The 26373-nt window shown below is 39.9% G+C and overlaps 2 protein-coding genes across 4 annotated transcripts in view; one reads left to right on the top strand and one right to left on the bottom strand.

Annotated features, from left to right (window-relative positions):
* The window catches only part of PRKN (parkin RBR E3 ubiquitin protein ligase), a 1419146-nt gene that overhangs the window by 436937 nt on the left and 955836 nt on the right, over positions 1 to 26373 (top strand). The gene's annotated exons all lie outside the window — the stretch shown is intronic.
* On the bottom strand, positions 16787 to 17718 carry LOC105717619 (sodium/potassium-transporting ATPase subunit beta-3-like). The gene has a single exon (XM_064360478.1). The coding sequence runs from the start codon at positions 17716 to 17718 to the stop codon at positions 16882 to 16884; it is 837 nt and encodes a 278-aa protein (XP_064216548.1). The 3' UTR covers positions 16787 to 16881.

Raw genomic sequence — 26373 nt, forward strand, 5'->3', positions numbered from 1 at the left:
TGTAGATTAACCAGCATCTCCGCAATTCCAAGTCTGGTCACTTGACCCTCTATTTGCCTGGGATTTTTTGTGTGTCCCTCTTTCCCTAAGGCAATGAGCCTCTGCCTGCAGGTTGAGCCTTTAGGGTGGAAAGCTACAGGGCAGAAAAGGGTAATGAAGAAAGAAAATATATCAGGTAATATTTTGAAATATTCTGCTCCTTTATGGTGTTGCTTGTCTATTGATGAGGTGAATGTCTTTGAAAGATGTATCAGTGACAAATGACAGAATAACTTGGAAGAGGCTGGGTGGGTTGGCTTATGCCTGTAATCCCAGCACTTTGGGAGGCCGAGGCGGGGGTAGATCATTCGCAGTCAGGAGTTCAAGACCAGCCTGGCCAATGTGGTGAAACCCAGACTTTACTAAAAATACAAAAATTATCCGAGCGTGGTGGCAGACGCCTGTAGTCCCACTTAGGAGGCTGAGGCAGGAGAATCGCTTGAACCTGGGAGTTGGAAGCTGCAGTGAGGCAAGATTGAGATCATTCCATTGCACATCCACCTGGATGACAAGAGTGAAACTCCCTCTCAACAACAACAACAAAAAACAATAGGAAGATAATAGGAATTTTATCTGGAAATGGCTGCTCACTTAGAAAATGAGTCATCAAGTTTGCTCAATATTAGAACATCTTCTTTGTCTTCAACTCTTCATTCCCTGACCAAATCCCAGGGCCACCCTTTTCTTCTTCTATAATGGAGAAAATATCTTTGCAGATTGTGAATAACTTCAGGATAACATGAGAGGGAAGCCTTTTTAAAGGTAAAAATGAAAAGGGGCTCTGTTAAAGCAAGGACTTTCATCTTTTGACAGGGAATTCTGTCAGGTGAGCTCTCAAAAAATCTTTCATCTTTGACTCAAGAATCCTTCTTCACCTGTCTTTCCAAGAGGAGATGAAGCATATCGAAATGTATGGGGTCCCATGTGTTTCCTAGTGATTCCTGACACCCTCCCCTGAAGGGCTGGAAGGACAGAGGGCTGGGAATGGTGATCAAGGGTGGGCATGGCACCAGAGAGTGGTGGAGCTGGAAAGTCATGATTCCTGAAATGTCCCTTCCACCTTCTCCCACCGCTCCCTTGTGTGACCTGCTTTTTGCCTCTAGTAGCAGAATTGGTTTGTCAGTGTCAGTAACACCAGGAAGAGGCTTGTTCTGGGCAATCGCTTTTGTAGACTGGTGGGAGGCCTGGCAGTAGACAATGATGATTAACTGGCCGAGGAAGAGCAGAGCCTGGAGCTTAACTGTGACCACCTGCATGTTAGTATTCTGAGATCACCATGACTTTCTTGCCTTAGTTTCTAATGTGATTTATGATGATAACCCTCCACATTTCTCCTTTGTATTCTTGGGTTTCTCAGATTCATGTTTTATGTGCCTCCATCTCAGCAAATGCTTGGCTGTTTTGCTGATTCTCTGCTACGTTTAGGAAAATCACTCATGGCATACCTTCTTTCTTGTAAGTACAGAAAGTCATCCTACTATCTCAGAACTTAGGAGAATGTATTTAATATTTAATTCCTCAATGTTCTTTCTACCAGAAGCTATAAAAGAGAGCATTTAATTGGCTCAGACTAGTTTTATGTTCATTTTTAGAGTTATCCTATCCCTTTTGTAATTATCCCGAAAAGTTATCAATGTCTTTGCCAAGGAATTTGGAGCTCCTTCTTATGTTATTTCCATGACAGAAAGTTTGTATTTTCCTTCTCCTGGACTTTGAGGGCAGAATCGGAAAAGTTCAAGGCAGTTTGCGACGAGAAAATTGCCATTAATGATTTAAATATAGTACTTCCATTTTTTTAGAATTAATTTTCCATTTGAAAAATAGATCTGCTTTAGTTTGAAAATCTATGGCATTAATATTGTCATAATATTAGTACCTCAATGGAGAAATGTACATGAGGCATTAAACGTTTGATGAGAAAAAATTACTCATAAATTTCGTTGTCTCTTAATTTAACATTTAACATTGTCATAAAAGTATTATGTGAAAAATCAAACTTAAAATAGGAATAAATTATAATGCTTTAAATCAAAGAATTTAAATTATGTTAAGAAGGAAATAATTCTGATATATTGTGTTGTATTTATTTATATTTCCACAAAATGATTAACTCACTAAGAAGCCAGTCAGTAGTGGAAAAATGACTTGCTCTTTTGTTGAATAAACCTATTCAATGAAGTCACAGTACACAAGATACATATATCATATAAAAACAAACAACTTTGCTTGACCTAATTCAGGTGAGGTAGACAGAAGAGAGTTTTTCAGTGTGTACAATCCCTGCATGCAAAAGGGGAGGGAATGAGGGTCGGTCTATTGCTGTGGACTGAGGACAAAGCGAAAGAGTCTTGGATTCTTCCCCTGGTGCGCAATCGTCGTGCTCAGGACGTGGCAGACTAATAAAAATATTCATGCAGCACAGCTCAGAATAGCTGAAATGAAACTTTCTCTATTTTTCAACTTTCTCACAAGCCCTCATTTCCACTCTCAGAAGGAAGGAAAAAAACCATACTCTTACTTCCAGGTAGGTCATTCTGTTTCAATTTAGGGACTTAAATTTGCAGTCACATTCAAGGTTCTTCCTTTCCATGATCCCATGGCTGTTTAAATCAGGAGGGTCACCTTGGTGTCTTGCTGCCACAGCAGAGGCCTCTGGCTCTCTACCCTCCAGGCAAGATACCTGGTCCTTGGATGCTCTCTCCTTCCTCTATCTTGGGTGTTATGGGGTTAGTTGTGTTCTTAAATTTTTTTTTTTTTTTTGAGATAATGTCTTGCTTTGTACCCAGGCTAGAGTGCAGTGGCGTGATCTTGGCTCACTGCAACCTCCACCTTCTAGGTTCAAGCAATTCTCCTGCCTGAGCCTCCCAAGTGGGATTACAGGCACCTGCTACCATGCCTGGCTAATTTTTGTATTTTTAGTAGAGATGGGGTTTCATCATGTTGGCCAGGCTGGTCTCGAACTCCTGACCTCAGGTGATCCGCCTGCCTCAGCCTTCCAAAGTGCTAGAATTATAGGCAGGAGCCCCCATGCCTGGCCAAAGAATCTATTTTGAAGCACCCAGGAATGTGACCTTATTTGGAGAGATCAGGTCTTTCCAGTGTTAATCAATTGAAAGTATGGTCATTAACGTGGGCCTTAATCCAAGAAGTTAAGTGTCCTTAGATAAAGGGGAAATGTGGAGAGAAAGGCAGACAGGCACAGAGGAAGGACGATGTGCAGACCCAAGGAGAAGGTGCCTATCCAGAAGGAAGGAAAGGGCCCTGGAGCAGGTCTTTCCCTCCCAGCCCTCAGCCCTTGATTTCAGGGTCTGGCCTCCAGCGCTGTGAGACGGTGCATTTCTGTTGTTTAAACCCCTAGTTTGTGGTACTTGATTGTTGCCATCCTAGGAAACCTGTGCTGTAGGAAACTACACTTTTGCCATATTCTACATCCTAAGTTGTAGTAAAAGCCTTAGGACACCAAAAGATCTCTTCATTTAACATGGCCTTAAAGTGAAAAACAGACTTCACAGTGGTACCACTGATGTGATCTTCAAGAGTCCGTTTTGATTAAACGACAAGAATCACGTTTCCTTTGTCTTCAGTGGGCGTCAGCCTTCCTTTGAAGGAGCTGATAACTCAGCAGCTGAGCATTGGTATCTGCAAATGACAAGAATCCCTGGAATGATAGATGTGTATGTCTATGAATGGTATCGAATGGTATAAAAATGTTGAGTGTTTCATGATTTCCATGTGTCTGGGCGTGGCTTAATGGGTCCTCTGCTTAGGGGCTCATGCAACTACAAATAGAAATCGCTGGGGGCCTCGGCGGGGCAGTTCACTTTCTTGCAGCTGTAAAATTCATGATGACATGCTTCTCCAAGCCTAGCAAGAACATGAAGTCTCTGTCATTTCATGTCTCTGAACTTGAGACCCTGTTTTATGGAGGTCACTTACACACTTCTTTTTAGTAGTTCAGGCCCACCAGGGATAATCTCCCTTTTGCTGAACAAGCCAGCTCATTATAGACTTCAAGTGCATCTGAAAAACCCCTGTCCCTTGTCCTATAGTATAACCTAATCACACAGGTGGCATTCTTCATATTCACAGATGCTGCTCACACAAGGCTGGTATAGAGATCAGGGAGTGAGAAACTCCAGAGGTACCTCAGAACCTTACCTACTACCAGCAGCCAAAACCATATTATTTTTTCCTCTTTGTTGGCTACATTTAAAATGAGAATGAGGATAGGATGTGGGCAGAAGAGTGTGTCTGGACCACCTGGTTTAGGATGGAGCCCGCTTCCAGGCAGAGAGGGAAACTGTCAGAGTTAGGCAGATTTTCAGTGGTTCCATCAGTTGGGCTTAAGTTCAGAAGAAGATTTTAGCTCTTGAGCATGATTCTAATCATGAACATGATTCAGGAATAAGACAGAACCTCAGGCATTTGGCCTGGGAAATGTGGTGGGAAAATTGCAAGTCATGGAGCCCCAAGCCCACCCCAACACCCCAAGCCTGGTGAAATGTGGAATCCGGATTCCACCTGCTGCTGGGTTAGTCACTCCCTGGGTGTGGCCAGCCTTTGAAATGATTGGCATGAGTTACCTGCACTTAGCTGCTTATTGTGCATTAGGCTTTTCTCTTTCATTTTTCATAATCAAAGCTACTTTTCCCACAGTCCATCCCTTCACAAATTTCTACCTGTGAGAGCCAAATAGCTAGTGATTTGTTATCAATATATCTCTCCCAGTTAATCCTTTTGATTTAGAGGTCTTCCATGGTAAATAATATGAATCACAAACGAATGATGGAAATGATGAGAATTACATTAAATAGCCCTTAAATCCAACCTTTTCTTATGCTCAATGTCAATCCTGTTTGCGTATGTGGTGCTTGCATTCCAAAATATAACAAATAATATGACCTACCTGATTATGACTTACCAGGAACAAAATATAGTCTTTTCTAATCTTTTTTAGTGAATATACTCCATCAGCAAAAATAATACATTCTTCTTAAAAATAAATAATTTTTTTTATGTCCAGTGATTTTTTGCAGGGGAGCAAGGTCTCTCTCTGTTGCCCAGGCTGGAGTGCAGTGGCGTGATCATGGCTGCCTGCAGCCCAGACCTCCTGAACTCAAGCCATCCTCCCACCTCAGCCTCCCAAGTAGCTGGGGCCACAGGCACGTGCCACCCAGCTAATTTTCATACTTTTCGTAAATACAGGGTTTTGCCATGTTGTCCAGGCTGATTCTGAACTCCTGAGTTCAAGCAACCCTCCTGCCTCAGACTCCCAAACTGCCGGGATTGCAGGCATGAACCCCCATGCCTGGCAATGTGCAGTGAATTTTAATAAGGAGACATGATGTCTTTTCCTCAAGGTCAAATCAGAATTTTGTTATGTTCCTTTGGAAATTTATGAGCTTCTCTATCTCCCTAACCCATCTTCCTGGGTGGAAGCTTTTGTTGACACTGTTTATTGTGTCTCATCTGTGCTGTTATCATTTCTCTGAGTTCCAAACATCTGTACCATTAGATGATACATCAAACACCTGTACCATTAGATGATACATCAAACACCTGTACCATTAGCCTTTAAAGATAATAGAGAACAATTGGAGTGTTCATCTTAAGTGCTTCCAAATTCTTTTAACTGCTTTGGTTATAGAATGAAGCAAGATTTGGATTGTTAATTAAAGTACATATCTTTACTCATTGTTAATTTATTCAGTCAAGGTAAGCAATTCAACGTGGTTTTATGACAAGATGAACCTGGATGCAAATCTAATGATTTCCCTTTGAGTAAGTTATGCATCTCTTTGAGTCCAGTTTCGCTATCCATCATGCTTATTTCAAGGCGTTGTTATGAAATTAAAGTTTAGAGAATGTAGGTAAAATGCTTGATCTGTTTAAAAGCCAGCTACTTGGCCAGATAGTTTAAAAAGAAAAAGAAAACTTTCACTGCTAAGTACTGATGTTCCTAACAAATGCCTTGTCATGGTCTTTCTCAAAGAAGAACTCGATATTGTCATAGCAACCATCCGAACCACACGGTGATACAAGTCTCTTCTTACTTGAGAGCGATCTAGCGTTTTGTTTTTGGGAGCAACAAATGAGAAGTTTACCGCCTCTGCTTATGCTAATCCCCCATGATAAATTTTATTGGAGTCAGTATTGCATGTATAATGTCAGTGGGCTTAAGAGTATGAAAATGAGTTGGAAATGTTGGTGCAGTTGTAGGCAACCTGAAGATGGCATACCTACTATCAGGAAGGAGGAGCTGGTATGTAGCACAAAGGAATGATTAATTTCTGAGAAAGAAAACATGAAGATCAAGGCTGATAGCTATAAAGATTAAGTAAAATCAAAAAACAAACAAAAAAGGAACATCGAAAAACAAGTTTGGAAAGGCATTGGATTCAGTAATTAGCTGGCAGATAAATGTGATAAAACCTGTATCCTAATGTGGCATTTTATACATTTACAGCTTTGTTTAAAAAAGAGGCTTCCAGTTTCTATCCACTAATTTTATCTGTCCTATCTGATGTCATTCTTCAGCTTTAGCTGTGCATTGTAATCTCTAGAAAGTTTATTGACAAAACCTGATGATGTAATATGATTATGCTGCCACGATATACTTTGTAGTCTTTGGTTATGTGGTTGAAACCATAGGATGTGAGCTCCCAGCTTATATTTGACAGTTTTTCTTTAATTTATATTTTGCCATCTCTCCATTCCCCCCGACCCCTTTATCAACCATTTTGTCGTGGATTTATCTCTTTTTTGTCTGTTTATTTTGCACCACAACTTCAGTGAACATGCTTTGACTTGAAAGTGGCACACGTCTCTTCTAGTCATACCCCATTGGCAAAAAGGAATCAGTGCAGCCAACCCTTAAAGTTAAGGAATCTGGGAAATCAGGTCATCTGGTGTCCGGGAAGAGGAGGAAACAGATTTTGATGAGGTGCTAGCTATCTCTGCCACAATACTTCTCAGTGTGGTTTGAGGATTACAAATAGCATGTAAGATACTTAGTAAACATGGTGCACAGTACCCTTCTTGAGAGTTATCATTGATACTCATTAATTCAACAAGCATGCACTATATTGGTTTCAGTGTCATTGTGAAGATCCTACCATATAACTCCTTATATCCCCTTATTTTCAAGGTACAGAAATGAATAATCCCCATGTCATCCTACATTTCTTTATTTCTTTGAGAAAATACTCAGTGATCACCTATACCCACTTTGTCTTGAAATGATGTACTCACCCCCTAGTTGAAATGAAGTATCTGACATAAAAGAATCCAGGTACTACGCGTGGTGACCAGATGTTATAAGTATCTCAAGAGTATATGCTGGAGGCTCTCTTGGAAAAAAAAAATCTCCAGAATATCTGCAAAGATCCCTGATACATGCCTGCCATTACAGAATTCGATAGGAACCAGTGACATATTGTATAGTTCTTATATCAAATGAGTCTTCACTAATTTTGTTCTTTAGTATTGTGATGTCAGTCAAGATTATGCCATCAAAGTCATTATTTTTGCATCCACAAAAATCATTTTGGAAAACAAATGTTGAATGGGCTGGTGGGAACACAGTGTGTCCTTGTCATTAATATCAATTAGCAGAATGTTTCAAGGTTTTAGATCAGATACCCGCAGATACAGAAACTCCATGTATTAACTGCTAGGGCTGTAACAGCAAAATACTACATACTGGGTTGCTTAAATAATATAAGTGCATTTTCTCACAATTCTGGAGATTAGAAGTCCAAGATCAAGGTGTCAGTAGAGTTGATTCCTTCTGTGGCCTCTCTCCTGGGCTTACAGATGTCTGTCTCCTCCATGTACCTTCACATGGTCTTTTTTCTATGTCTGTCTATTTCTGAATCTCTTCTTAGAAGGATTCCAGTCATATTGGATAAGACACCCTAATGCTGACTGACAGTTTAACATGGTTGCCTCTGTAAAAGACCTAGGTGGCTCACACTTATAATCCCAGCAATTTGGGAGGCCGAGGCAGGTGGATCACAAGGTCAGGAGTTCAAGACCAGCCTGACCAACACAGTGAAACCCCCGTCTCTACTAAAACTACAAAAATTAGCTGGACATGGTGGCAGGCACCTGTAATCCCAACTACTTGGGAGGCTGAGGCAGTAGAATCACTTGAACCCAGGAGGTGGAGGTTGCAGTGAGCCGAGATTGTGCCACTGCACTCCAGCCTGGGCAACAGAGTCAGACTCCATCTCAAAAAAATATATAAGGAATTCAGTGTATGAATTGTGAGGGGACACAATGTGGCCCACAAGGCTAGCAGATGTGCAGCATATTGGCAGTAAATAGCAATGTGTGAGGTTGGCTACATAGTAACCGATTAACTAGATGAACTACTGGTATATGGCCCAGATGTATACAGATATCATTCTCAGCTGTGAACATCTTCAAATAGATGACACAAGTTGTCCAATATTGTTGTTCATCTTTAATAGAAAATCCAGTAATAAGAATATTTATCAAAAATTACCCAAACTTCAAATATAAGTAACTACAATGGAATTGCTATTTACAGGAGAACTGGTAAAGTTCAAGGGTCAAGATGTGATATTAAATAACACAAAACATTAAATATACCTAGTTACCCTTCAAAATCTCTGAAATTACTTTTGCATTAGTGGATCCTGGGCCCTTGAAAGCCCAATAGCCAAGAATTAGTTCAGTTTTATGCCTTCTCCATGTTTAGACTGGGGTTCCATTCCACTAATGAAGATCTCAAATTTGTTTATTTTACTGATTTTATTTTGTTTTATTTATTTTTGGCTAAATATGTGTATTTTGTGAATTATATATGTATTTAGTATGTGTGTCCTGTAATTTGAAAATTTTAGAATATTGTTTAGGTAAAATCCAGGTGAATCTGGAAAACAGGTTAGTGTGTATCTTTATTTCAGATAAAGGACACTGAACTTAACACATCAAGCAGGGATCAGCATCTAATACGTTTAAAATGTAACAAACTACAGCAACATTTACTCACACCTGTAATCCCAGCACTTTGGGAAGCTGAGGCAGGTGAACCACTTGAGGTCAGGAGTTCAAGACCAGCCTGGCCAACATGGCAAAACCCTGTCTCTACTAAAAATACAAAAATTAGCTGGGTGTGGTGGTACATACCTGTAATCCCTGCTACTTGGAGGTTGAGGCACAAGAATTGCTTTAATCCGGGAGGTGGAGCTTGCTGTGAACCTAGATCATGTCACTGTACTCCAAACTGGGCGAAAGAGCAGGACTTTATCTCCAAAAAAAAAAAAAAATTGAATAGTTCTAGGAATTTTTTTTCAATCTATGCTTCTCTACCATTTCATTGAGACAGTTAGAAAAAACTCATTCCATGTCCTTAATCCTCTCTTGTTGTCTCAGAAGGCACAGATTGACTGGAGTACTCATGAAGAATACATGCACACATACACGTACACGTACAAACACACACACTCACACACACATTTCAGTTGGATTGAAATAAGATTTCCAGCATCTCTGCCAGTCCAAAAATAGACACAAATCTGAGGTGAAAATAAAAAGACTTCTTGGCATAAAGATAATAAAAGTTATAAAGCACAAATGTATTTTTCTTTTCTCAAAAGAGAGGTGAGCGAGTGGCTCCCAAATGTTCATAAATAACTGTGTGTAAAATGAGATTGTAGCCAGAAAGGGCAAAACGTAGGTCAGAAAGAAGTTATAGCTAACAATGACAAAATGAAGGTGACAACATCATCCACAAAGACATTGACAGAAAAGTAGAAAAAAATTCCATTCTATGATAAGTAAAGTGTTTGCTGTCATTATCTTTTCTGTCAAGAAGAAAGAAAGAAAAGGAAAGTGTATCAGGAATTAAATGAGTAGTTTACTTGCAAATATTTTCCCAGGTGTTTTTTTAAAATTATCAAAGTAAGTGTGCTTAGACCTTTTAAACTTTTAGAACCATATAACATAAAAAGTTAAAATTCCTCTCTTTCATCACTTAATCCCATTCTTCAGAATTAATCCAATTTGCTGTGTACTCAATAAGTTAATGCATATACAGAATGATAGAGAACATATAGCCAGATGGGCTAATAATAATAGTACATTTACTCTGCAATTTGCCATTTTTACTTAAAAAATAGGCAGCCTTCTTTTCTGTGTACTTCTAGAGTTATGACAAATGTTTACCGATTGTATGTATGAATGGCAGCCAGTCCAATATTCATGACTATTTAGATCGTTGCCATGGATTTTACTGTGGTTGCAAAGGACATCCGTGTACATGTGTTTTTGAGCACATCGGTGAGAATTTCTGCATGTACATCTAAGACATTGATAAATTCTTTCAAAATAGCTTAATAATGTATCCATTTATTCTCATTAGGTGTTTATGGTAAGCACTTTTTTTGTATACTTTCTATTATGGATTTCAGCAAATGTGTTTCTCTCTACTGTTTCCATTTTATCACGTTGGGTGACAACATCTTGGAACATCTTGGAGAGTGTTGATTTTTTTTTAAATATACTCTTCTTGTGTGAAAGTTCCTATCTGTTTGAAGGTCATGATATGGACAGGATCTTTGTTGTAAAACGTTTTAGAGTTTTCGTTATGTTGCCTACATAGTGATTAGAACATCCATTAATTCTGCCTCTGACCTTGATTATTCGTGCAGTGCTTTTGTCCATGCATTGCTCTAGACCAGGGATCTCCATCCCCTGTGACCCCAGTACCTGTCCGTGGCCTGTTAGGAACTGGACTGCACAGCATGAGGTGAGCAGTGGGCAGATGAGCGTTACCTCTTGAGCTCCTGTCAGATCAGCAGTGGTGTTAGATTCTCATAGGAGTATAAACCCAATTGTGAACTGCGCGTGTGAGGGATCTAGGTTGCATGCTTCTTACGAGAATCTAGCTAATGCCTGATGATCTGCCGTGGATCAGTTTCATCCACAAACCACACCCCACCACAGCTGCCCCCGTCTGTGGGAAAATTGTCTTCCAGAAAACCACTCGCTGGTGCCAAAAATACTGGGGACGGCTGCTGTAGACTGCGTAAGTTTTTAGGATTCTACAAAGTCACTATTTTGGGCATTCTACTTATTTACTTTAGAGACCTTCTGAAAACTGTAATGAGCTACAAAATTTTCATTCATTTGCTCTGTTATTTGACTGTAATTCTTCTATTTAAACCATATTGGAAAGATTTCTTTTTTATAAGTAAGTTTAGATTTTGCTTTCATGTTCCCCTCATTTTTTAGTTCAGTTTGTAAGCTATGTGTAGGATATAACAGGTTAGATAGCTTAATTCATGACAGAGAGCATGAAATACACACAATTTTTTCATCCTAAACATTTTGTAGTAATACCACATTTCTTATTTTCTTATTTTTTTTTTAATTTTACTTTAAGTTCTGGGATACATGTGCTGAACATGTAGGTTTGGTATATATGTGCCATGTACATATATACATACACACACACACCTGTGTATATGCACCATGACAGATGCTGCATCTGTCAACCCATCATCCAGGTTTTAAGCCCAACATGCATTAGGTATTTGTCCTGCTTTCCCTCCTCTTTCCCTCAAAACCCTGACAGGCCCCGGTGTGTGACGTTCTCCTCCCTGTGTCCAAGTGTTCTTATTATTTAGCTCCCATTTATGGGTGAGAATATGCGGCGTTTGGTTTTCTGTTTCTGTGTTGGTTTGCTGAGGATGATGGTTTCTAGCTTCATCCATGTCCCTGCAAAGGACACGATCTCATTCTTTTTTTATGGCTGCATAGTATTCCATGGTGTATATGTGCCACATTTTCTTTATCCAGTCTATCATTGATGACATTTGGGTTAGATCTAAGTCTTTGCTATTGTAAACAGTGCTGCAATAAACATGTGCCTTTATAGTAGATCAATTTATAATCCTTCAGGTATATACACAGGAATGGGATTGCTGTGTTAAATGGTATTTCTGGTTCTAGATCCTTGAGGAATCACCACACTGTCTTCCACAATGCTTAAACTAATTTACATTCCCACCAACAGTGTAAAAGCATTCCTATTTCTCCACATCTTCTCCAGCATCTGTCATTTCCTGACTTTTTAATGATCACCATGCTAACTGCTGTGAGATGGTATCTTGTTGTGGTTTTCATTAGCCTTTCTGTAATAACCAATGATGATGACCTATTTTTTCATATGTTTGTTGGCTGCATAAATGTCTTCTTTTGAGAAGCATCTGTTCATATCCTTCACTCACTTCTTGATGGGGTTGTTTATTTATTGTAAGTTTGTTTAAGTTCTTTCTAGATTCTGGATGTTAGCCCTTTGTCAGATGGATAAGTTGCAAAAATTTTTTCTCATTCTTTAGGCTGCCTGTTCACGCTGATGTTAGTTTCTTTTGCTATGTAGAAGCTCTTTCATTTAATTAGGTCCCATTTGTGAATTTTGGCTTTTGTTACCATTGCTTTTGGTATTTTAGTCATGAAGTCTTTGCACATGCCTCTGTCCTGAATGGTATTGCCTAGATTTTTTTCTAGGGTTTTCATGGTTTTAGGTTTTGCATCTAAGTCTTTAATCCATCTTGAGTTAATTTTTGTATAAGGTATAAGGAGTGGATCCAGTTTCAGTTTTCTGCATATGGCTGGCTTGTTTTCCCAGTACCATTTATTAAATGGGAATTCTTTCCCCATTGCTTGTTTTCATCAGGTTTGTTGAAGATCAGATAGTTGCAGATGTGTGTTGTTATTTCTGAGGCCTCTGTTCTGTTCCACTGGTCTATATATCTGTTTTGGTACCAGTACTATGCTGTTTTGGTTGCTATAGCCTTGTACTATAGTTTGAAGTCAGGTAATGTGATGCCTCCAGCTTTGTTCTTTTTCTTAGGATTGTCTTGGCTATATGAGCTCTTTTTTGGTTTCATATGATATTTAAAGTATATTTTTCTAATTTGTAAAGAAAGTCAGTGGTAGCTTGATGGGAATAGCATTGAATCTATGAATTGCTTTGGGCAGTATGGCCATTTTCATGATATTGATTATTTCTGTCTATGAGCATGGAATTTTTCTATCAGCTTAAGGAGTTTTGGAGGTGAGACAGTGGGGTTTTCTTCATATACAATCATGTCATCTGCAGAGATAGTTTGACTTCCTCTCTTACCATTTGAATACCCTTTATTTAATTTGCTTGCCTTATTGCCTTGGCCAGAACTTCCAATACTATGTTGAATAGGAGTGGTGAGAGTGGGCATCCTTGTCTTGTGCCCGTTTTCAAAGGGAACGCTTCCAGCTTTTGCCCATGCAGTATGATATTGGCTATGGGTTTGTCATAAATAGCTCTTATTATTTTGAGATATGTTCCATCGATACCTAGTTTATTGAGAGTTTTTAGTATGAAGGGTTGTTGAATTTTATCAAAGTCCTTTTCTACATTATTGAGATAATCATGTGTTTTTTGTCATTGGTTCTGTTAATGTGATGCATTATGTTTGTTGATCTGTGTATGTTGAACCAGCCTTGCATCCCAGGGATGAAGTCAACTTAATTGTGGTGGGTAAACTTTTTGATGGGCTGCTGGATTCAGTTCGCCAGTATTTTACTCAGGATTTTCACATTAGTGTTCATCAGGAATATTGACCTGAAGTTTTCTTTTTTTTGTTGTTGTGTTTCTGCCAGATTTTGGAATCAGGATGATGCTGGTCTTTTAAAATGAGATAGGAAGGATTCCCTCTTTTTCTATAGTTTGAAATAGTTTCAGAAGGAATGACACCAGCTACTCTTTGTACCTCTGGCAACTTTTTTTTCTTCCGAGATGGAGTCTAACTCTGTCACTCAGGCTGGAGTGCAGTGGCATGATTTCAGCTCACTGCAAACTGTGCCTCCCAGTTTCAAGTGATTCTCCTGCCTCAGGCTCCTGAGTAGCTGGAACTACAGGTGTGTGCCACCATACCTGGCGAATTTCTTTTTCTTTCTTTCTTTCTTTTTATTTAGCTGGCGAATTTTAAAAATATTTTTAGTAGAGATGGGGCTTCACTGTGTTAGCCAGGATAGTCTCGATCTCCTGACCTTGTGATCCACCTACTTCAGCTTCCCAAAGTGCTGGGATTACAGTCATGATCTGCAATACCCGGCCTTCTTTAATTCTTTTAATAGTGATGTTATAGTGTTGATTTTAGATCTTTCCCACTTTCTTACATGGGCATTTAGTGCTATAAATTTCCCTCTTAACACTGCTTTATCTGTGTCAAAGAGATTCTGGCACATTGTCTCTTTGTTCTCATTGGTTTCAAATAACTTTATTATTTCTGCCTTAATTTCATTATTTACCCAGTAGTCATTCAGGAGCAAGTTGTTCAGTTTCCAGAAACTGCATCAACTAATGTGCAAAATTACCAGCTAGCATCATGATGGCAGAATCAAATTCACACATAATAATATTAACCTTAAATGTAAATGGGTTAAATGTCCCAATTAAAAGACACAGACTAGAAAATTAGATAAAGAGTCAGGACCCAACGGTGTGCTGTATTCAGGAGACCCATCTCATGTGCAAAGACACACATAGGCTCAAAATAAATGGATGGGGGAAGATTTACCAAGCAAATGGAACACACAGAAAAAGCAGGGTTTGCAATGCTAGTTTCTGATAAAACAGCCTTTAAACTAACAAAGATCAAAAAAGACAAAGACGAGCATTACATAATGGTAAAGGGATCAATGCAACAAGAAAAGCTAATAATCCTAAATATATATGCACCCAATACAACAACACCCAGATTCATAAAACAAGTTCTTAGAGACCTACAAAGAGACTTAGACTCCCACACAATAATAGTGGGAGGCTTTAACACTGCACTGTCAATATTTGTTAGATCAATGAGACAGAAAATTAACAAGGCTATCTAGGACTTGAACTCAGCTTTGGACCAAGCGGACCTCATAGACTTCTACAGAACTCTCCACCCTAAATCAACAGAATATACATTCTTCTCAGTACCACATAGCACTTGTTCTAAAATGGACCACATAATTGGTATTAAAACATTTCTCAGCTAATGGAAAAGAACAGAAATCATAATGAACAGTCTTGCAGACCACAGTGCATCAAATTAGAACTCAGGATTAAGAAATTTCCTTCCTTCCTTTCTTCCTTCCTTTCTTCCTTCCTTCTTCCTTCCTTCTTCCTTCCCTCCTTCCCTCCCTCCCTCCCTCCCTTCCTTCCTTCCTTCCTCCTTTTTTTTTGATGGAGTCTCGCTTATCACTCAGGTTGGAGTACAGTGGTACGGTCTTGGCTTACTGCTATCTCCACCTCCCGGGTTCAAGCAATTCTCCTGCCTCAGCCTCTGGAGTAACTGGGATTACAGGTGCCTGCCAGCACCCCTAGCTATTTTTTTACATTTTTAGTGGAATCAGTGTTTCATCATGTTCTCCAGGCTGGTCTTGAACTGCTGACCTCAAATGATCCACCCACCTTAGCCTCCCAAAGTGCTGAGATTACAGCTGTGAGCCACCCCGCCTGGCCCACATTTCTTACTTTCAATGGGTACTTTCCATTTAGTAACTGAGAATGAAGATATTTTAGATGATTCAAACCTTTAAAAATTAAAAAAAGAAATCTATTTATAACAAATACTTATATTACCTTTCTCCAGATTCCTCAACTGTTAACACTTTGCCACATTTGCTTTGTCTTTCTTTCTCTCCCTCACTCCCACTTTCCCCTCCTTTCTTTCCTCCGTCTCTCAAGAGCTTAACCATAATTGAAGATAGTCCTAAACACTTCCATCTGTATCCACAAAGGCAAAGGGCATTCTTCTACACAGCCACAGTAATGTCTGATATAAATTTCAAGTAATTCAACATCAATACAATGATATTTCTTATCCAGTCCATATTCTAATATCCTCCTAATTGTTCCCAAATTGTCCTTTATAGCTTTTTTTTAAAGCTTTTATTTATTTCTTTATTTTTGTATAGCAGTTTTCGGTTCACAGCATAGAGAGGTAGGTATAGAGATTTCACATCTACTCCTTGCCCCTACACACCCATCCCTCTCCATTATCCACAGCCCCCACCAGAGCGGTACATTTTTTATAACAGATAAACCTAAATTGACACATTGTAATCACCTTACGTCTACAGTTTACCTCAGGGTTCACTCTTGGTATGTACTCTGTGGGTTTGGACAAATGTCTAATGATATTTATTCATCAACATAGTATCACACAGAGTATTTTCACTGCCTTAAAAACGCCCTGTGCTGTCTCTATTCATGCCTTCTTCACCTCTCAGTACCTGGAAACCACTGATATTTTCTTTTTTTTTTTTGTATATTTTTCAAATACACTTTTATTTTCTGTTTTCCTTCCTCACATACGGAACTCCTCCACACACTGCACTTCTTGCAGCTATGAAGTTGCTTGATGTTGGCCGGGTACCATTTTATCCCTAAAATTTTGTTGACATCAAAATATGATAGTTGACCAGTATTACATCCATAAAATATTTACACAGCACAGCATATTAGGCTTTAGACATTTGGCAATTAGACCACATAAAAAGAGGACAAGACCCCCATCCTACATGTTTGGAATCAGGTATTCACCGGTCCCTATCTATCTGGCAACTGTACACTGGTTCAAAGGGCAGCAGAGGCAACAGGCAGTTACTTCAGAGGACACTGAACACTATGATCTGGAAGCATGTTATGATGTTACCCAGTGTCATGTACACACACCACACACCTTTCTCCAAGGTGGTCTCAACTCTAGAATGGCAGGTCCAGCTGATACAAAGTGAAGACAGACAACACAGCATTTACTCTGTGGAGATATCCTACTCATATTATGCATGTGCTGTGATTTTGAACATAACTTGTCCCAAAAACTTGTCACGATCATCCTGGCTTTTTAGTTTAGGTGATCCATCAATCTCGTACTCAGCTGTTACTTCTTTCTCAGCACTGTTGGGAGCCAAGGTGACCTGAACAGCAACTGATGGCTGTAGGTACCCCACATGCAGTTTTGTCCCATAATATGGGAAATATTTTAAGTCTGTAATTCCATCATAAGGATAAGTTGTTATATTTGTTTGATCTTCATTCTTCAAAACACAATCTATCCATGGCACTCCTTCAGGCTTTAATCCAATTATTCTGTTCATTTTCACACGAATACAAGGTTTTCCTTTAGAATAGCCAAAACCAGGATCACTCATATCACTGCATGCTTGAAGTAGCAAAAGAGGAAACTGACATGCAACATAAACTGGACCCTCCTGTTCAAAAAGTGCTCCATCAGGACAGGTTGTGAGGTTCTTCTGTTCTTCTAAAGTATATGGTTTTAGAAACTTCTTAAGGTCTGCAATGTACCCTGCATAGGAAGTTGGGTCAGACATACTGAATGTATATTCCAGTGCAGTCACTGGTTTTGGAAAAACCGTAAGTCCTGGGCTAGAAATATGGTCACGATATTTTGGAACCTCATCATTGAGAGTATGAAGCATAACCCACGTCGTGAATGAGAAGAGTGCAGCCAGGAACCCATAAAAAACTAGGTAGAAGAGCAAGATCAAACCCCAGCTCTTGGCCGTGCGCCCCAGGAACTCTCCGGTGGTCAGGTTGTAGATGAAGAGCTTCCACTCGGCCAGGCACTGGTTGAGGGACTTCTCGTCCTTCGTCATGGTCTGCAGATGGCTGGGGGAGCGGCGGCCGCAGGGATGGAGGCGGCGAGGGCAGCGGAGGCGCGTCCCAGCTCTGCGGCGTAGCCCGGCGACGGCAGGGGAGGGTGGGACAGCCGAGGACACCTCCTCGTTATAGGGAGTACTCAAGCCGACTCACCACTGATATTTTCAATGTCTTCCTAGTTTTGTCATTTTCAGAATGTCATATAATACAACATGCGGCCTTTTCAAATTGGAATCAAACAATATGTAGCCTTTTCAAATTGGTTTCTTTCACTTGGTAATATGCATTTAGGCTTCCTTCATGTCATTTCCTGGCTTGGTAGTTCATTTCTTTTTAGTGCTCAATAATATTTCATTGTCTGTATGTGTGATAGTTTATCCATTCACCTAGTGAAGAGCATCTTGGTTGCATACAATTTTGGCAATCACGAATAGAGCTGCCCTAAACATCTGTGTGCAGATTTTTTTGTGGACATAATTTTAGTTTTCAACTCCTTTGGCTAAATACTCCAGGTATGGCTGCATTGTATGGAAATAGTATGTTTAGTTTTTTAAGAAACCACCAGACTTCCAGAGTGACTATACCATCTTGCATTCCCAGTAGCAATGAATGAGAGTTCTGTTACTCCACGTCCTCCCCAGTATTTGCTGTTGTCTTTGTTCTGGGTTTACTGAAGTAGGTGTGTCTTGGTATCTTGTTATGTTAATTGGCATCTCCCTGAGGACATATGATGTGGAGCATACTTATTTGCCATCTCTTTATCTTTTTTTGGTGAGATATGTTAAGGCCTTTGGCCCTTTTAAAATATTGGTTTCTTTCTTTACTGATGAGTTTTAAGGGCTCTCTGTATACTTTGGATAATTTTTTAATTCTTTTGCCCAAAATTGTAATCAAATATACACATCACATTCCGTTGTCATGTATCTTTATTTTACTTTGTTATAGAACGGTGTTGTCACACACACCTTAGTTGCATTTTCAAACATTCGAAAAGTAAGAGCCAGTTGTTTGCAGAATTATCCTGCAAACTTGGTTCGTTTTATTGTTTCCTCATTGCTAAATTTGGGTTAAACTTTTATGTCATTAATACTGAATCCTTTGTAACTGACAGTGCTCATGTGGTCCTTAATTACAGTGATGCCTGCCAAATCTCCCATTGCAGAAATAACCCTCCTCTTAGAAAATTATTAGGGAATCTGTGGGCAGAGACCTTGAAACTGCAAATATCCCGATTCCCACCAATCTTTGATCCATTTGCTGTAGCTTCTACTGGTGATCCTTGAGTGAATTAATTATTACATCAGCGCCTTCAAAAATATGATGGTCTGATTCTGGCAGTTCTTGCTATATTTATTCTGTTGTTCTTCTATATAAAAGAACAGGCTCTTACTCCTAACACCTATACTTTTGAAATATCATCATATACTCATGGATTTTTTTCTTTATTCAGGGTGTTATAATCTGTTAGCATCTATTCTTTTTTGCATTTCTATTTTCCCATTCTTGGCCAGTGGGAACTCATTTGTCATACAGCATAGGGTGTTGGTTGAGTAAACTGTGATTTATCCACACATGAGCTTGTGAAAAAAATAAGGAAATGTCTATATACTACTGTAGAATTAATTGTAGGGTGAATTAGGAAAGAATTTCAGTGAAAAAAGTATATAACATGCTATCATTCATCTAAGAAAGGTGCTTAAATACACACACATACACATGCACCCACACCAGCTTCTGTTAAAGAGGTAAAGCAGAAATCTAAAAACAAAAGAGATTAGGGTTGGGATAGTGAATATATTAAATAGACAAAAGTAGAAATGAGAAATCTTTGACACTTTTATGTTTCTAAAGTTTGACTTTAGTAACTTGAAAATATTTTCCATAATTACAAAACAATTAAAAATTTTAAATAGAAATTTCTAAGAATCAAAAATAAAGTCAAACAAATGAATGCAAGTATCTTTAGTTGTAATCATAGCCACATTATTCCAAGTGACTTTAGAATACAGCAATTTGACTATACATTGTTAGTGAAGTACATCCCAAGACAAAAAGAACTTCAAGCAGAAAAACTTAAACTATGATTAGTAATCAATTTAATGGTTTTATTCACATTGTGTATATAATGTAGGCTAAAATAATGAGTAATTATGTGACATCTAATCATGATTTTCACAATTCTGAACAAGAGAAGATTAAGACTGAAGACAGAGGAGATTATTTACAACCCTTCTACTGCTCAATTTGAATGGGAAATACCAGATTGAACTCATGATGTATTTTATCTTTAAAAAACAAACAAAACATACTTCTTGTCACTGAAAAAGCTGACAAACCTTTATGAATCCAGTAGTAATGAGTATCTCTAACCATCCAGATAGTCATCTTTAAATACCATTTTTATTTGTCAAAATGAATTATTACAGGTCTAGAGCAAAAAGTGTTTAAAGCATACAAGACGGCAAGGAAACTGCCAAAGACACTTGCGTCTCTGCCACAGTTCAGGGACCCATTCTCAGATGTTCCAATTCGCTATAGATAAGCACCAATAAAAACAATAACTACAATGGATGGACATCATTAATATGGTTAGATCTGTAATTTTTTTTTTTTTTTTTGAGATGGAGTTTTGCTCTTATTGCCCAGGATGGAGTGCAATGGGTGCAGTCTTGGCTTTCTGCAACCTCCACTTCCTGGGTTCAAGCCATTCTTCTGCCTCAGCCACCCTAATAGCTGGGATTACAGGCATGTGCCACCACGCCTGGCTAATTTTTGTATTTTTAGTAGAGAGTGGGTTTCACTGTGTTGGTCAGGCTGGTCTCAAACTCCTGACCTCAGGTACATCCACCTGCCTTGGCCTTTCAAAGTGTTGGGATTATAGGCATGAGCCACTGTGCACAGCCATGATTTTTGAGTGTTGATCTCTACCATTGGAATTTAGGAACCATGGTGTAAACTCGCATGTGGTTCTGTTGGGTAGTGCTGGCCTCCCCAACATGCCCGAGTTTCTGTGACAGCTTTACCAAGAGGATGTATTATTAAGCTCTCAAACCCTGACCCCAGTAATTCTACACAGCATATTACATGGCTTTTAAAATCTTAATTTAATTCTGTCAAATAAAATGTATATATTTTAAATTGTTTATAATATTTGTCACAACTAGTAATAAAATAATACTTAAAGAAGTGATACTTGAGGCATTTCTTACAATGTTGACAATGTAAAACACAATTTTAAGGTGGCTTTAATGGGCATGGCTTTGATGGTTCAATATCCTTTGTACTTAGAAAAGCGAGAGCACAGAGAAATGAAATCCCAGACTTCTCTTGTTCAAAGAGCACCGTCCTCTGCTCTTCACAAGTAAATCACTGACTGCAGTGGCCAGCATGTAGCCAAATCGAATGACTCCTGAGCTATGTCCTCCCGTCTCCTATGGGGCCCCTCTGGTGTAGGGTCCTCATGAGCAGCAGAGAGGTCCCAGGCCTATGGCGGGAGGGACATGGAGGTGATAAGGCCCAGACCTACACGGGCCAATTAGTGTGGGGCTGATGGACCTTTCACAGTAATTGTATTGCTCTGCCTTTGGGAACCAGAGAAGGGCCTTTCAGTATCTTTATGCCACATAATATTTTTGACTATAATGAAAAACCAGTCATGAGAAATGTGAAAGAAATTCAAAGGCTAAATCACAAAGTATTCATCTTTTGGAAGTTCCCCTTTTTTTAAATGAAGGATAAGTTTGAAGGGATAGTTTCTGTTCTCATCCAATTAATATAAATTGGCATTTAGTGTTCATTGAAAACTATGGAGGGGAGCTGGAGTTCAAGAGAAAAAACAATTCCTTTTTTGATTATTCTGACTCACCATGAACATCCCTAAACTCATCTTGTCTTCAAACACATTGCATTATTAGCAGTGACCAAACAAAATAGCTCTTAAACATTACGTTAAAAAACATCTTTAAATAATTTCTTTTTTTCTTTTCTTTTTTTTTTTTCAGGCAGAGTCTCGCTCTGTTGTCCAGGCTGGAGTGCAGTGGCACGATCTTGGTTTACTGCAGCATGTACATCCTGGGTTCAAGCAATTCTCCTGCCTCAGCCTCCCAAGTAGCTGGGATTACAGGCTTACGCCGCCAAGTTCGGCTAGTTTTGTGTGTGTGCGTATTTTTAGTAGACACAGGTTTTACTACATTGGCCAGACTGGTCTGGAATTCCTGACCTCGAGTGATCCACCTGCCTTGGCCTCCCAAAGTGCTGGGATTACAGAAGTGAGCCACTGCACCCAGCCTACCTTATTAAATGATTGCCATTTTGTCTTTCCTTGGCATAGAAAATACATTATTAAAAACTGTGATGGGCTTTCAGCAACATCTGCTTAAAGCCAGGTGCAGTGGCTCAGGTCTGGAATCCCAGTGCTTTGGGAGGCCAAGGCAGGAGGATCATTTATGCCCAGTAATTTGAGACCAGCCTGGGCAGCATAAGTGAGATCCCGTCTCCACAAACCAACTAAAAGTTTAGCCAGGTGTAGTGGCATGTGCCCTGTAGTCTCCACAACTCAGGAGGCTGCCGTGAGAGGATCACTCGAGTCTGGGAGTTCAAGGCTGCAGCGAGCCTTGATCATGCCACCGCACTCCAGCCTGGGCAACAGAGTGAGACCCTGGTTATATCATGAGCACAGAGAGGTGGACAATCCAACGTGGGATGTTTGAAATAGAGCACTGGGCTCCGAGCCAGAAAACTGAGGCTGCAGGCCTGGCTCTTTCATTTCCCAATTATATGTCTTAATTGACTTGGGTAAATTACTAAACCAATCTGAAATGTTTCCTCACTTCTAAGTATGTGCTTTACAGGATCGTTGAGTCATTCCACAAACACAGGGGAGTGTGTTTTATGAACAGTTCATTACAGTAGGTACTACAGACATAGTTGCAGTATTTTTTCTTAAAGATGGTGTTGTCTGGTAACAGAGAGCAACACACACAAAGAAACTACAGTACAATGTGATAAGCACTGTCTTCCCTGGGGCGACGGGATCTCCAGAGGTACAGACTTTACCAGGAGCCAGCACCAGCATTCAGAGTCTGCGAGGCGTGTTAAGTGTTCACCTGTACCCTCTTCTTTTTACTTTCCATCCTCTTACTGATTCCTCTATAACCCACTTGTTCTTACTTCGATTTTTTTTCCTTTTTTCAATCACACTAGACTAATCTTTACTTTGCTACCTCCTGTACGGCCCAGTCCCAGATCCCGTCTTCTCATGTTTTCAACATTTCAGCTATCTGGCTCTTCTCCTAATTACTCCTTTGTACCTGGGGTGGTTCTGTTGCAACATCCAAACCCTGCTCTTCACCATGGGCCCCTGTAGACTTGTTCTACTCTGTCTGCCTCATCCAAGTCTCCACTTCCTCTCAGCAGACTCAAAGAAGACCAGCAGAGGCGTCGACGGCCTGGGTTCCTATCCTGGCTTCACACTCAGGAGTTGGGTGTGGGTGAACCCATCATGAACTTCTCTGTGGCTCCCCTTTGTCTTCTGTAAAGTGGAATTGAAATGAACGACAGCAGTCACAAGTAATATGAAAACAACAATTTATGAATAATGTGGTATTCTTAACAATTTTAGAACTTCATCATTAATCATTTTAGAGATGATCTGTGTATCTCTGATCTGGAAGAATCTGACATATTCAGGTCTTAACTATGTGCCATTGAATGAACTTCTTTTCAGAAAAAGAAAAATACATTCATTTTTAGTGTATTATTGGATAATGTCCAACTGGATAAGCGTTGATCATTATTTGGCAAAAAAACTGCCATGGATGTTTTCTTAATACTGGTATATTTCCATATCAAAGATCCTGTAGACTGAGCCCAGCATACTGATCCCTCAGTCCTCCATGGGTCAACAACTATGCTTGACAGTGTAAGACCAAGCCCAGGTACAGGGATACCTACTTGGTTGGTCCACACTAAACAATTTGTTACTGCCTTACTTGGTGGATTAATATATTGTTATAAAAAGAGAAAGAACTGTATTAAGTGCTTTCTCTTTGAAGGTAATATTTTATTTCTTGGAGAAACAAAGATAAATAAGACATTGTTTCTGCCCTGAGGTGGCTTGATACCATATTGGAGCACTCTGATGTCTTCTCACCGAAAATCTCTTAATTCCAAATCTGAGGCTTTGTGTGTGTGTGTGTGTGTGTGTGTGTGTGTGTGTGTGTGTGTGTGTGTATGTGTACTAGGAGAACTGAATAGTATTTGGGGCTTTTGTGTGGCTGTACAACTGGACTGTGTCCAATGTATTGTCCATGGAATGTGGCTTTGAACAGAACCAGAGTGGTGAGTGAGTACACCATCTGTCAAAGGCACTGCTTCTGGGACCAACAGGATTTTCTGCTGGAGTCAAAGATTAAGCAATTAATGATCTCAGAAACGAGGATGGAGGCTGTGGGAAATGTGTCCTGTAAGTACCACTGTAACTACTGAAATCTGTTCGAGGACTTTCTTTTCCCCTTTGTAGCTCTCCCCTGAGCATTAGGAAAATCTGGGTTTGAAAGGACAGGATGCTTTTAGATTTCATCAAAATTTGTCAGATTTCAGCTGTCCCTGAAAACTCAGTCAGGTTCTTCATGTGTTCCGTGGCATCTGGGATATGGCGATGTAGGACCATTTTGTGGTATCAATTTTTAGTTCATAGAAAGCTGGAATGCTGCCAGAGAGATTGTCACATTGATAGCTTCTGCTCAATCTGCCTTCTCTGTATATTTTCCAAACAGAATTGCATAAGTGAGCAGCTAAATAGAATTCTGAGGCCTTACTCATGTACAAGATTAGGGACCCATCCTCTTTAGTTTTCTAAAACTCATAAATAATGGTGACAATACTACCAACGACGTGTCACTGTGGATCGGGATCTGAGCTCTTTACATTTCCGTAAATCTTCAAAACAGCCTTCAAAGTTAATATATCATTGTCCATGGCAGAAAGCTGGGGGAGAAAGAATCATTTGCCAAAAATCATACAGCTAATAAATTATGTAGCACTTGAGTCCATTTGACTTTTAATTCTATGTCCTTTCTTCCTCGTTCTGCTGGCTTCCTCTGTAGCACTTTGGGCACTGAGCTCGTGACTGTTCATTCACCCATTCATGAATATGAATGAGTATTCATATTCACTCATGAATATTCATTCGTATATTCACTCCTTCATTCTTTCTTATTTCCCTTCAGTCATTCACTTTTTCAAACTTTTTGAATTCATAGATATATTTCTACATCTCCTGGCTTCAAAGCACTGTGTGAGGCATTCTGATAAATATCAGTATGACCAAATTGCTGTTCAAGAATTTCTAAAATAAGTTGGAGGATAAGACTCAGATACATGTGCGTACATGCATGTGCACGCGCACACGCACACGCATACACGCACACTACGTACTGTCCAGACTCTAACCATTGTAATAAGAAGAGCATGGTAAGCAAAGATTTTTAGGTTCAGACGAGGGAGGAAGGTGTTACTTTTCTCTAGGAGGATCACAGGAAGTACCTGAATCCTGAACATGAAAAGGAAGGGACACAGTGTAGTTAGAAACCTGAAGATAGGCGAGGGTGCTGCCTCTCCGCTCTTCCCTCTGTGGCAAAGCTCTCGTGCTCCTGTGTGGGTCCTTGAGCATACTCAGATCCTGATGCAGGTTTCCTTGAAAAGACTTAGGCTTGAGGCTGTGCACAGCTGGAGGAGTGCTGCCTGACACGCAGCTGATGATGGACAGTGATAGCATGTCCAAGTGGAATGGAAAATAGAGGACTGTCTGCTATTATTGCTTAAGGGACAAGCACACATCTCAGTGCCATGAAACCATGCCATCTTTCTCATGTGCCTGCAGGTCAGCGTGGGTGTCCACGGCCTCAGACTGGCTTCAGCTGCGGGTCCCTGCTTCATGCTGTGAGTGTGGCTGCACTTGGTCACCTCTGTAGGTTGGACTCAGGTCTGGGCCATGTGAGAACAGGTGGAAGTTTTCTGGGATGTCTGTTTTCTGAGACAGAGTCTTACTCTGTCACCCAGACTGGAGTGCAGTGGTGGGATCTTGGCTCACTGCAACTTTTGCCTCCCGGGTTCAAGTGATTCTCCTTCCTCAGCCTCCTGAGTAGCTGGGATTACAGGTGCCCACCACCATGCCTGGCTAATTTTTGTATTTTTAGTAGAGATAGGGTTTCACCATGTTGGCCAGGCTGGTCTTGAACTCCTGACCTCAAGAGATCAGCCCACTTCAGCCTCCCAGAGTGCTTGGATTACAGTTGTGTGCTCCTGCGCCCAGCAGGGATGGTCTTTTGATGGACCTTAGCAGTGGGACAAATACAAGGCCCTGGTTCAATCACATCTGCTAATGTCCCTTTGGCTAAAGCCATTCACATGGCTGGGCACAAATCACGGGGAGGAAGTAGGGAACGTGATGCCTGCACACTAATATAGGGGCGTGCATAATTTTGAAGAATAGTTTAATCTGCCATATGTGTAATATAGAATGTGTGAGGAAGATAAAAAAATCAAGTTTAGATCATGATCGAGAATGGAAAAAAGTACAAACACACTTGAAGAAGATAGCGAGATGCTACAGTCTATTTTACAAGTAATACTGAGACATTTTCACATAT

This window comes from Aotus nancymaae, unplaced genomic scaffold (assembly GCF_030222135.1).
Source record: "Aotus nancymaae isolate 86718 unplaced genomic scaffold, 86718_ANA_hifiasm-v0.15.2.pri h1tg000040l, whole genome shotgun sequence".
NCBI lineage: Eukaryota > Metazoa > Chordata > Mammalia > Primates > Aotidae > Aotus > Aotus nancymaae.

Bases quoted from the DNA above. Each gene is read 5' to 3' on its own strand.
- LOC105717619 (XM_064360478.1), bottom strand. From the start codon at position 17,718: ATGACGAAGGACGAGAAGTCCCTCAACCAGTGCCTGGCCGAGTGGAAG.